This window comes from Leptonychotes weddellii, chromosome 9 (genome assembly GCF_054177405.1).
Source record: "Leptonychotes weddellii isolate Sample4059 chromosome 9, ASM5417740v2, whole genome shotgun sequence".
Lineage (NCBI taxonomy): Eukaryota > Metazoa > Chordata > Mammalia > Carnivora > Phocidae > Leptonychotes > Leptonychotes weddellii.
In genome coordinates this window covers 41,611,267-41,623,454 of record NC_138377.1, presented here as the reverse complement: position 1 = coordinate 41,623,454, position 12,188 = coordinate 41,611,267, and the positions used below count along the sequence as shown (strand labels likewise).

Here is a 12,188-nt window from a genome sequence, read left to right as displayed (position 1 = left end):
CAGAATAACTATTTCTTGTTTTTCAGGAAAAGTTCTTGTCCATGGAAATGCAGGAATCTCCAGGAGGTATGAAGTTAGGAGATTATCTTTCTTTCTCTAGCATTTCATTAATGAGCTCTGTTTTCTATTTTTTTCTAAAATTTTTTCCCCCTCTTCAGTGCTGCCTTTGTTATTGCATACATTATGGAAACATTTGGAATGAAGTACAGGTAAGAAAGTACTCTGAAACCTAGTCACAATTTAAATTCTCAGTAAAATGAAGCTTAAAGGAAACAGTTTCGGATTTTAAAGTTGATAATCCTGATTTTGTCATCTATTCATGTTGATTAGGCAGGCTCTTTATCCCATGATTAGTCTCTTAACCTTTATAGCTTATCTACCTTATATAGATCTACTTGGCTAATATTTTGTGGTTTTAGGGAGCTAGTGCTAAATGTTGTTAAGAAGCCAAGGTACTTATAGTTAGGAATAATTATGGAAAACTAATTATTTACTGCTAGAGAATTGTTTAGCCCGAGTTTAAAAACTCTTAGACACAGATGTTATTGCTTCCCTTGCTTAAAACGCTAATTTGTTATGTTTTCCTTTAACAGTAGTTGGATGAAAAATTAACCTAGAAATTGTTTCAGCTTCTATTCGCAATTCAGTATAGTCTTTCTTAACCAGAATCAACTTTTTGAAGCATACTGGCTAGATAAAAAAGAGAGAGCCCCAAAACAAAAACCTGGCCAGTGTACAGTGTTTCTTTTTTTTAGTGTGTCTTGCTAGAAGTCTTGTAATCATTGACAACTCCTTGTCTTTCACTCCCTATCTCCCAACCTTACCCATTACCAAATCCTGTTTCTTTTATGTTCTAAAATATACCTTGAATCTGTCTCTTTATCTTTCTCTTCATCATCATTTAATCCCCTAATCCAAGCTCCAGTCATGTCTTTCTTGGACTCTAACAGTGGTAGCCTTATTAGTGGTTTCATGTATTCTTTACTTCTCCAGTCTGTTTTTTTCCCTCACACTACAGTTGATCTTTTCAAAAGATAAATCTGACCAAATAATCACCTTACCCCAAAAAGCTCTCAGAGGTTTCTGATCCTTAATAATTCTTATCATGGTCAGTAAAACTTTGGTATGCCTGTGTCAACCTGTCCATCATTATACCATGTTCCCTGTTAACTCTCTTCATTTGAGCTGTGTTCAGCATTGGATCCACATTCCTGACACACAGTAGACATTCAAAATCTTGTTTAGTTTGTTTGGTATCCTTTAAGTTTAAATTTTGATGGAAAGTTTGCTTAAAAGTATCAGTTAATATTATTTGAATACAAATGCTTTGTTCGTTGGTAGACTTGTTTTATATATTCTCTTTATTATTTGGTGTCTTGACAGTAATAATATTAATAGTGAATCTAGGTGCTATTCTAGGCTCTTTATCTCATTTAAGCCTCACAACAACACAAGGAAGTAGATATACTCCTTGTTTAAACAATGATAAAATTTTGAGCACGGTATTTTGTAATAGATGTTTCACAAGGTGCTTTACATTTACTATCACCCATCTTCATAATAGCCCTCCAAAATAGGAACTATTATAAACTCCAGTTTACACACAAGAAAAATAAAGCTTAGAAAGTTGAGCAGCTTCCCTTAGAACACAACCTGGTAAACAGAGGTATGGTGATCTTTCATCTGCCCATGCTGTTGATTTTTCCACTATAGCTTGCTACCTCTCTGTAGCACAAGTTTTATGATTATGATTTCCTGTTCAGGTAAATTTTTAGATAAGTTCCTATTTTAGGTAGATACTAAAAAAATTGAGATTAATTCATGAACGAATACCATCACCTTAGTTTTCTTTTTTTTTCTTTTCAGAGATGCATTTGCTTATGTTCAAGAAAGAAGATTTTGTATTAATCCTAATGCTGGATTTGTTCATCAACTTCAGGTAACTTCTCTCATCCTCATGTTTAAAGTAGTCAGAAAGGAGGATAATTAAAATCTTACGTCTATGTAATTTAAGTGTAAAATTTATTTTCTTATTTTTTAAGTTTTATTTAAAGATTTTATTTATTTGAGAGGGAGATAGCAAGAGAGAGCATGAGTGGGGGATGGGGAGAGGGAGAGAAGCAGGCTCCCTGCTGAGCAGGGAGCCCATCACGGGACTCGATCTCAGGACTCTGAGATCATGACCTGAGCTGAAGGCAGATGCTTAACTGACTGAGCCACCCAGACACCCTAGAATTTATTTTAAATACTTAAAAATTTCCATAATCTAATTTGATTGATTGATTTCATTATTATTATTTTTAAGTGTATTTTTATTTATTTATTTTTAAAGATTTATTTATTTGACAGAGACACAGCGAGAGAGGGCACACAAGCAGGGGGAGTGGGAGAGGGAGAAGCAGGCTTCCTGCTGAGCAGGGAGCCTGATTCAGGGCTCGATTCCAGGACCCTGGGATCATGACCTGAGCCGAAGGCAGACGCTTAATGACTGAGCCACCCAGGCACCCTTTTTTAAGTTTATTTTAAGTAATCTCTGCACCCAACATGGGGCTCAAATTCACAACCCTGAGATCAAGAGTTGCATGCTCCTCCAACTGAGCCAGGCAAGTACCTCCTAATTTGATTTTTCTATTCAAATTTACATTTCTAGTTAAAGGTATTTTCCTTTTTGTTTTTTAAGTCTTTTCTTAAAAGCTGCCATTACTGTGAAAAAAGGGCTAAAGGCACCTTGTTAAATGTAAGATAAAATAATTGATGTTAGAAGAGTCCAGGATGGGGGCGCCTGGGTGGCTCAGTTGGTTAAGCGACTGCCTTCGGCTCAGGTCATGATCCTGGAGTCCCGGGATCGAGTCCCACGTCGGGCTCCCTGCTCAGCGGGGAGTCTGCTTCTCCCTCTGACCCTCCTCCCTCTCATGCTGTCTGTCTCTCATCGTGTCTCTCGCAAATAAATAAAATCTTTAAAAAAAAAAAAAAAAAAAGAAGAGTCCAGGATGGCAGAGGAGTAGGGGACCCTAGTTTCATCTTGTCCCAGGAATTCAGCTAGATAGCTATCAGATCATTCTGAACACCTGTGAACTCAACAGGAGATCTAAGAAAAGAATAAAAGAATAGCTGCAACTTAAATAAAAAATCTTTAGGGCGTCTGGGTGGCTCAGTTGGTTGAGCGACTGCCTTCGGCTCAGGTCATGATCCTGGAGTCCCGGGACTGAGTCCCGCATTGGGCTCCCTGCTTGGAGGGGAGTCTGCTTCTCCCTCTGACCCTCCTCCCTCTCATGCTCTGTCTCTCATTCTCTCTCTCTCAAATAAATAAATAAAATCTTTAAAAAAAAAAAAAAATCTTTAAAAGGAGGGGGGCGCCTGGGTGGCTCAGTTGGTTAAGCGACTGCCTTTGGCTCAGGTCATGATCCTGGAGTCCCGGGATCGAGTCCCACATCAGGCTCCCCACTCACAGGGAGTCTACTTCTCCCTCTGACCCTCCCCCCTCTCATGTGCTCTCTCTCTCTCACTCTCTCTTTCAAATAAATAAATAATCTTAAAAAAAAAAAAAAGAATAGCTGCAACTCTGCACATAGAAAAGTGAGCACTTTCTGCAAGGTTGGAGGTAGGAGAAGTGAATCCAAGACGATATATGGGAAAATAAACCGTGGGGGGAGGGAGCCTCTCTAAGCCGGCTACAGGAAAGTGATAGAGCAGCAAAGTGCAAATTCAGGACTTTTAGAAGTCTGCTCCGGTGGGGGGTAGGGGACATCCCAGCCTTAAAGGCACTCAAGGTGGCTAAGCGGGGGTGGAACCCTCGTTGGGACAGTGTGGTCTCAGAATCACAGGAGACCAGGGGTGTCTGAGTGTGGCAGAGTTCCCAGGCATTGGAGCAGGGAAGCTGGCTACAATGAGCCCAGGAGTGGACTCTCAGCTGGGGTGTTGCCATAAACCACAAACTGCGGCACAGTTGGGTGACTGCTTTCCGAGCAGGGGCTCAGCAAGTGGCAGAACCGGCAAGACCCCCCTTGCTCCCCCAGGAGGAGTGGCGCAATAGCGCACCACAGAAGTCTGCAGGGTTTGGATGCTGGAAACGGGTGGTGGTCTGAGATAGAAATGCTCAGTCACAGGCTGGGTGAACACAGAGTGTAGATGGAGACCAGGGAGACAGGAGTGATTGATGCTTTTTTCTGAGGGCTCATTGAGGAGTGGGGCCCCAAGCTTTCGGTTCTGGGGCTGGAAGTTTGGGAGGATCCCAAAAAACCACCCCAAAATTGCTAGAACTCATACAGGAATTCAGCGAAGTGGCAGGATATAAAATCAGTGCACAGAAATCAGTTGCATTTCTGTACACTAACAATGAGACAGAAGAAAGAAATTAAGGAGTCGATCCCATTTACAATTGCCCCCAAAACCATGAGATACCTAGGAATAAACCTGACCAAAAAGGCAAAGAATCTGTACTCAGAAAACTGTTGAACACTTGTGAAAGAAATTGAGGAAGACACAAAGAAATGGAAACACGTTCCATGCTCATAGATTGGAAGAACAGATATTGTTAAAATGTCTATGCTACCTAGAGCAGTCTGCACATTCAGTGCAATTCCTATCAAAATACCATCAACTTTTTTCACAGAGCTGGAACAAATAATCCTAAAATTTGTATGGAACCAGAAAAGGCCCCAAATAGCCAAAAGAATGTTGGAAAAAACCAAAGCTGGTGGCATCACAATTCTAGACTGGAAGCTCTATTACAAAGCTGTCATCATCAAGACAGTACGGCACTGGCACAAAAACAGACAAATAGATGAATGGAACAGACTAGAGAACCCAGAAATGGACCCTCAACTCTATGGTCAACTGATCTTAAAGCAGGAAAGAATATCCAATGGAAAAAAGACAGTCTGTTCAACAATTGGTGTTGGGAAAATTGGACAGCCACACGCAGAAGAATGAAACTGGACCATTTCCTTACACCATACACAAAAATAGACTCAAAGTGGACGAAAGACCTCAGTGTGAGGCAGGAATTCATCCAAATCCTAGAGGAGAACACAGGCAGCAACCTCTGACCTCAGCCACAGCAACTTCTTGCTAGATACATCTCCAAAGGCAAGGGAAACAAAAGCAAAAATGAACTATTGGGACTTCATCAAGATAAAAAGCTTTTGCACAGCAGAGGAAACAGTTGACAAAACCAAAGACAACTGACAGAATGGGAGAAGGTATTTGCAAATGACTTATCAAATAAAGGGCTAGTATCCAAAATCTATAAAGAACTTAACAAACTCAGCACTCAAAAGAACAAATAATCCAATCAAGAAATGGGCAGAAGACATGAACAGACATTTCTGCAAAGAAGACATCCAAATGGCCAACAGACATACCAAAAAATGCTCAATATCACTCAGCATCAGAGAAATACAGATCAAAACCACAATGAGATACCACCTCACACCAGTCAGAATGGCTAAACTCAACAAGTCAGGAAATGACAGATGTTGGCGAAGATGCGGAGAAAGGGGAACCCTCCTGCACTGTTGGTGGGAATGCAAGCTGTTGCAGCCACTCTGGAAAACAGCATGGAGGTTCCTCAAAAAGTTGAAAATAGAGCTACCCTGTGACCCAGCAATTGCACTACTGGGTATTTACCCCAAAGATACAAATGTAGGGATCCGAAGGGGTACATGCACCCCGATGTTTATAGCAGCAATGTCCACAATAGCCAAACTATGGAAAGAGCCAAGATGTCCATTGACAGATGAATGGATAAAGATGTGGTGTGTATTATATATACAATGGAATATTACACAGCCATCAAAAATTGAAATCTTTCCATTTGCAACAATGTGGCTGGAACTAGAGGGTATTATGCTAAGCGAAATAAGACCATCAGAGAAAGACAGTAATCATAATCTCACTGATATGTGGAATTTAAGAAACAAATCGGATCATAGGGGAAGAGGGAAAAATAAAACAAGATGAAATCAGAGAGGGAGATAAACCATAAGAGACTCTTAATCATAGGAAACAAACTGAGGTTTGCTGGGGTGGGGTGGAGGGAATGGGGTAACTGGGCGATTGACATTAAGGAGGGCATGTGATATAATTAGCACTGGGTATTTTATATAAGACTGATGAATCACTAACCTCTACCTCTTAAACCAGTAATACATTATATGTTAATTGAATTTAAATTTAAAAAATTTTTAAAAATTAAATGAAAATAAAAAGTAAATAAAACAATTGATAGAAATTTCTTCTATTTGATTAAATAGTATCTGATTAAACTAGTTCATTTTTTTCTAAGAAGGAATATCAGAGATTGAAGAATGTCCTCTGGCTGATTCCATCCAGTTATGTATGCGGGAATAAATCTCACATTGAGACATCAAGAGCGTTACAAAATGGATTGTCTCAGGGGCATCTGGGTGGCTCAGTTGGTTAAGCATCTGCCTTTGGCTCAGGTCATGATCTTGGGGTCCTGTGATTGAGCCCCACATCAGGCTCCCTGCTCAGCGGGGAGTCTGCTTCTCCCTCTCCCTCGGTGCACCCCTCTTCCCCCACCCCCACCAGCTACTCATGCTCTCTCTCTCTCAAATAAAATCTTCAAAAAAAAACTAATAAAATGGACTGTCTCAGTTACCAAACTTTAAATTTTACTTTTTTTTCATTCATTTAAAACAAACTGGTATTTCTTACTCTAGCATGTTTATGTAAAATGTTTCTTTTTATTCTTTTTTTATAAAATACAAAACTATAAGTTTCTTTGCCTTTTAATCCTGTTGTGTAAAAACATTGTCTTTTAGAATTTATTTTTGTATTTGTAAAAGTAATATACACATGTTAAAAAATTCAGCAATATATATACAAGTCTAACTGCATAATGTTTCTATATGAATATGTACAAATGTATATATGCATCACAACTTCGTATGATTTCTTATACATAAACGTTTTAGGTTGTTTCTAGCCTTTCATGATTATAAACAATATTGGGAGAAGTATACTGGTAGGTACATCTTTGTTTACATCTGAAATATACCTGTATGATAACATATATATATATATATGGAATTGCTGGGTCAGAGGGATTTGAAATTTGATGTTACCATATAGTCTTTAAAAAGGGTGAAATAATGTAAACCGCCAGGAAACAAGGAGTACCTGTTTCCTAGTAGTTCCTGTCCAATGCCAATAGCCAAAGTATTTTATTAGATTTTCTGATCATTGCCATCATGGTGGTAAAAGTGGCAACTCCTGTGGTTTGCCCATTTTTCTATCAGATTGTTGGTCTTTTTCCTCTTTGTTTTATAAGAGCTCTTTTTATATTATTAAGTAATCTGTCTTTAGCCAACTGATTTAAAATGCCATTTTTATTATATACCAAACTCTGATCTAGACATGGGTCTATTTCTGGACTTTGTATTCTGTTCCATTGCTCTGCTTAATGCTGCAACTGTATTAAACAGTTTTAAATACAATGTTATTATATAAATAACTTAAGGTATAGCTTAAGATTTCCTCATTAATATTCTTTCTAGAATTTTCCTGGAAACTTCTTAACATTTACTTTTTGGTGTGAACTTTGCTGGAAAGAGCCCTATATTTTTTTAAGTTACTGCTAAGTTCACAGTTGAAAAAGAATTGACACCTTTATATTTTTAGTCTTCCTAAGAATATATTCCATTTATTCTCATCAATTACTGTTTCCTTTAGTGTTTTAAAGTTTTCTTTGTGTAGAACATATGTATTTCTTATGAAATTTACAGTATCCTGTATTCAACACGGTATACTCAGCACCATAGGCAGAATTTTACTACAAGAAGTTATTCCTCCTCCATTAAAAGCCAGAGGCCTTATTTATTATAATGGCTTATAAATCCCTACATGTGTAGTCCCTTACCTCTCAAGTTATAATCTACAATCCCATCTGCTTACTATGTATGTTCTAGTCACACTGACCTTCTCATAATTCCTTGAAAATACTATGCATGTTCTCATTTCAAGGCACTTGCTCTTATCTCCCCACACCTAGAATGCTTTTCCCCAAATATCTGCATGGCTTGTTTCCTTAATTTTCTTTTGACTACATTATTGCAGTTGCTTTCTAACAAGTATACTTGCTTCTGCCCTTACCCCCAAATCCCTACAAGTCAAAAGAAAATGTTAGTTTGGACCAAAATGGTAGTAGGGGAAGAGGTGAGAAGAGATCACATTTTGGATTTATTTGACTGTATAGCTGACAGAATTTGCTGATGGACTGGATGTGAAGAGAGGAGATTAGGATGATCTAAGCTTTTATGGAAGATATGGAAGAAACTGCACGAAAAGGTTTGAAGGGAGTACAATCGAGTTCAGTTTTGGTCATCTTAAGGTTGAGAGGGCCGTTGGACAATAGGCAGTTATATAAAGTCCAGAGTTCATGGGAAAGAACCATGTATCTTAGGATTATCAGTATATAGGTGCTATTGAAAGTCCTGAGACTAGGTGAGATCACTAGGGGAGTGCAGATAGAGAATAATTTCCAAAACAGATCCTAATGCATTCCAACATGTAGAGGGTTGGGAGATGAATTAGTAGAAGAGATTGAAAAGAATGGCCACTGACATAGGAAAAAAATCAGGGTGGCTTGTTTGGGAAGTCAAGTGAAGAAAGTGTTTGAAGAAGTAGGGAATGGGGTCACCTGGGTGGCTAATTTGGTTAAGCGCCCAGCTTTTGATTTCGGCTCAGGTCATGATCTCATGGGTCATGAGATTGAGCCCTACACTCAGTGGGGAGTCTGCTTGAGATTCTCTCCCTCTCCCTGCCCTCTTCTCTCTCTCTCTCTCTCAAAATAAATACATAAATCTTAAAAAAGTGGGGAATGATTCACTGTATCAAAAGCTGATAATAAGTTAAATAAGATAAAGGCTGAGAATTGACATTAGGTTAGGAACATGAGGTCATTGGTGGCCTTGACAAACAGGTTTTGTGGATGGGGGAGGATAAACATAATTGCTCAGAGTTCAGGAGAAAATGGGAAGAGAGGAATATAAATAGCAAGAATAGATAATTTTAGGAATTATACTTTGAAGGGGAAAACGACAGTAGCTAGAGGGGAAACTAGGGTTATTAAGGAGGATTTTGTTTGTTTTCTAAAATGATAGGAAGTGTAGTATATTTGCAGTTTGAAACAGTCGAGAAAAGAGAAAATTGGTATTATGCCAGAATTAGTATGGTCTGTTCTCTTTGATTCTATTATATTCATTCATTCATTATTTCTGTGGGTTTTTTCTCTCCCATTGAGCTCTAATAGTTTGTATGTCATCTGTTTCATTGTTACATTTCTTCCATGAGTCCTTTTATTTCTTCTTTGAACTCAATTTCAGAAATGCCATACTCATTGGGCACCTGGCTAGCTCAGTTAAGTGTCTGCCTTCGGCTCAGGTCATAATCTCAGGGTCCTGGGATCCCCACATCAGGCTCCCTGCTCAGTGGGGAATCAACTTCTCTCTCTACCCTTTCCCCCTGCTCGTGCTTTCTCTCTCTCACTCTCTCAAATAAATAAAACCTTAAAAGAAATGCCATACTCATTGATTTCATGGAGAATTAATCATTTTCATCTGCTTCATGGTGCAGTCTTGACACTGTTCTTAATGTGACTTTGGGTTATAAAGTTGCTTTTTTCCCCCTTGTGACATCTTTACGCTAAAACTACTACAGTGGTTCCTTTATGATTATTGGTCATCTTTAAACTGGAAGTATTCTTGGAACAGCTATTTGCCCAACAATAAAATTGTGGGAGAGGAACCTGGATAGTGGTTGGGGAAGGCAGACAGCTTAAATTTTCCTACTTGTTTTGGAAATCTTTCTCACCACTTTTCTCTGGTGGGTTAACTTGATGAGTAAGCAGCAGAGCCTCTTATGTCACAGGTTTTTCTTGTTTGTATTGATAAACACAGCATGCACATTAAAACCACCCAGGGGAACCTAACCTAAACCAATTAAATGACAATCACTGGGGGTGAGTCTTGAGCATATATGTATTTTAAAACTCCTCAGGTGATCCTCCGGTATAGCCAGGCTTGAGAATTACTGGTTTCGTTTTTATTTTTAGCTAAGATCAGATACTTGGCTACATACATGTACCCTGCTTCTTGCAAAAACGGCATGTGTGGGCATTCACATTTTCTTAATATGCCCTACCTCATCCCCACAGCCCACTCATATTTCCTATAATACTGTGCAAGGGCTTGTTAGATTTATCTTAGATCCACCATCTTTTTTTGGAGCACTTTGAAATGTACCCATTCTGCCTAATTTCTGCAATCAGGCATCTTTTATGCCTACCTTGGTCTGGTTCCATTTAAAAATAAATGTAATACACATACAGAAAAGGCATAAAATGTAAATAAACATCCATGTAACCACCATCAGGTCAAGAAATTGAACATATGCCAGGATCACAAAAGCCCTTGTGTTACCCCTTCCTAACCACAAACACTCTTTATCCTTTTGTAAAGGTAACCACTATTCTGACCAATTTGTAATCAGTTCTTTTCATTCTTCTCTTATTCAGGGTTATGGATGTTTCCTACTTTCATCAGATAAGGAGTTCTCTATTTTTTGTTTTCAGAAAGGAGAGAGGGATAGGAATGCCTTTATTCCATCTTTGGAAGTAGAGGACTATTAATTTTTTTTTTAAAGATTTTATTTATTTATTTGACAGAGACACAGCAAGAGAGGGAACACAAGCAGGGGGAGTGGGAGAGGGAGAAGCAGGCTTCCGTGGAGCAGGGAGCCCGACGTGGGGCTTGATCCCAGAACCCCGGGATCATGACCTGAGCCGAAGGCAGATGCTTAACAACTGAGCCACCCACGCACCCCGAGGACGATTAATTTTAAGGAATTAGAAAACCAAATATATATTTGAATCCTTTAAATGCTTTATATTACTCTCATTTTATTTTCAGCTGTATAACATTTTATCTTCACTGAATTTTATTTCATTTTATTCTTACAATTACTTTATGAGCATTTTTGGGGTGTGTGTGTGTGTGTGTGTGTTTTAACAGAGGAAATTAGAGATCATATAACTAACACCCCAGCGGCAGAGAACAGATACTGCCTGACTAGCAGTTCAGTGTATGATACCCTAGTGCAAGCTGTTAAACTGACTTGATTTATAGTTTCTTCAATAAATGTGAAAGTATGAGATAGGAATTTTATTTTAGTTTTTAAGAGATAGGAATTTTTAACTTGCATTTCTCCTTTTAAAAAATATTTATTTACTTGAGAGAGAAAGGAGTGAGTGGGGAGAGTGGCAGAGGGGGAAGGAGAGGGACAGGCAGACTCTGTACTGACGCCAGGCTCCATCCCACAACCCTGAGATCATGACCTGAACTGAAACTAAGTCAGCCACTTAACAGAATGAGCCACCCAACCCAGGTGCCCCTAAACTTGCATTTCTCTTACAACAGTATGGCACCAGATATTTCAGTATAAACTAAGAATACCGATAATATATGCATTAATCACTCTTTTGGGTACCCAAGAATCTCAATGTATATTCATGTTAATTAAATATTTTTTAGGAATATGAAGCCATCTACCTAGCAAAATTAACAATACAGATGATGTCACCACTCCAGATAGAAAGGTCATTATCTGTTCATTCTGGACCCACAGGTAAGGATTTTTTGTCATTTTGGAGAAGGTTGGAGAGAAAGATGATGGTATAAAAGGTAGAAAGCATCTTTTGCTCTTTACAAGTTATACTGAACAATTTAAATTGTTTAGAAAAGTTTGGGTAGACTATTGAATTTCACACAAGATAACTGCAAATTAATTTTATAAAGACTACATGTATATTATATTGAGCTTCTGCTGTGTGTACACCACTGTACCTGGTTAATAGAATATATTAGCTCAAAGATCAAACTTCTTGGTTTAGTTTAAGTCTTTAAGTAGTATAACTGCTGTAAAGATTAAAATAAGGGATCTGGAGAAGGGGCTCTAAGTATATTCAGGCGATCTTAATAAAAATAAGAGGTGGTTAATACATAAAAAGCATGTTTCAAATTAAGTAGGGTGACTAACGTGAGCCAACCATTTTTCTCTTGTCATCAGTATTTCAATCCCTTCTCCCTTTCTTCCTTATGTCAGAGTACTCCCTCCCCTATTTTCAAAGTTAATGATCCAAGCATGCGTTCAAAATCTTTTAACTTCTA

General features: G+C 38.4%; 1 protein-coding gene across 3 annotated transcripts in view; it reads left to right on the top strand.

Moving 5' to 3' along the window:
- Window positions 1-12,188, top strand: part of STYX (serine/threonine/tyrosine interacting protein) — a 43,372-nt gene that overhangs the window by 24,080 nt on the left and 7,104 nt on the right. For 2 of the 3 annotated variants that reach the window (XM_006735561.3, XM_081830497.1), the window contains 4 exons: window positions 27-66; window positions 159-209; window positions 1,867-1,939; window positions 11,553-11,646. In XM_006735561.3, the coding sequence (XP_006735624.1) occupies window positions 27-66; window positions 159-209; window positions 1,867-1,939; window positions 11,553-11,646 (258 nt within the window). The remainder of the gene's footprint in view (window positions 1-26; window positions 67-158; window positions 210-1,866; window positions 1,940-11,552; window positions 11,647-12,188) is intronic. The other variant, XM_031030464.2, reaches the window with a different exon arrangement.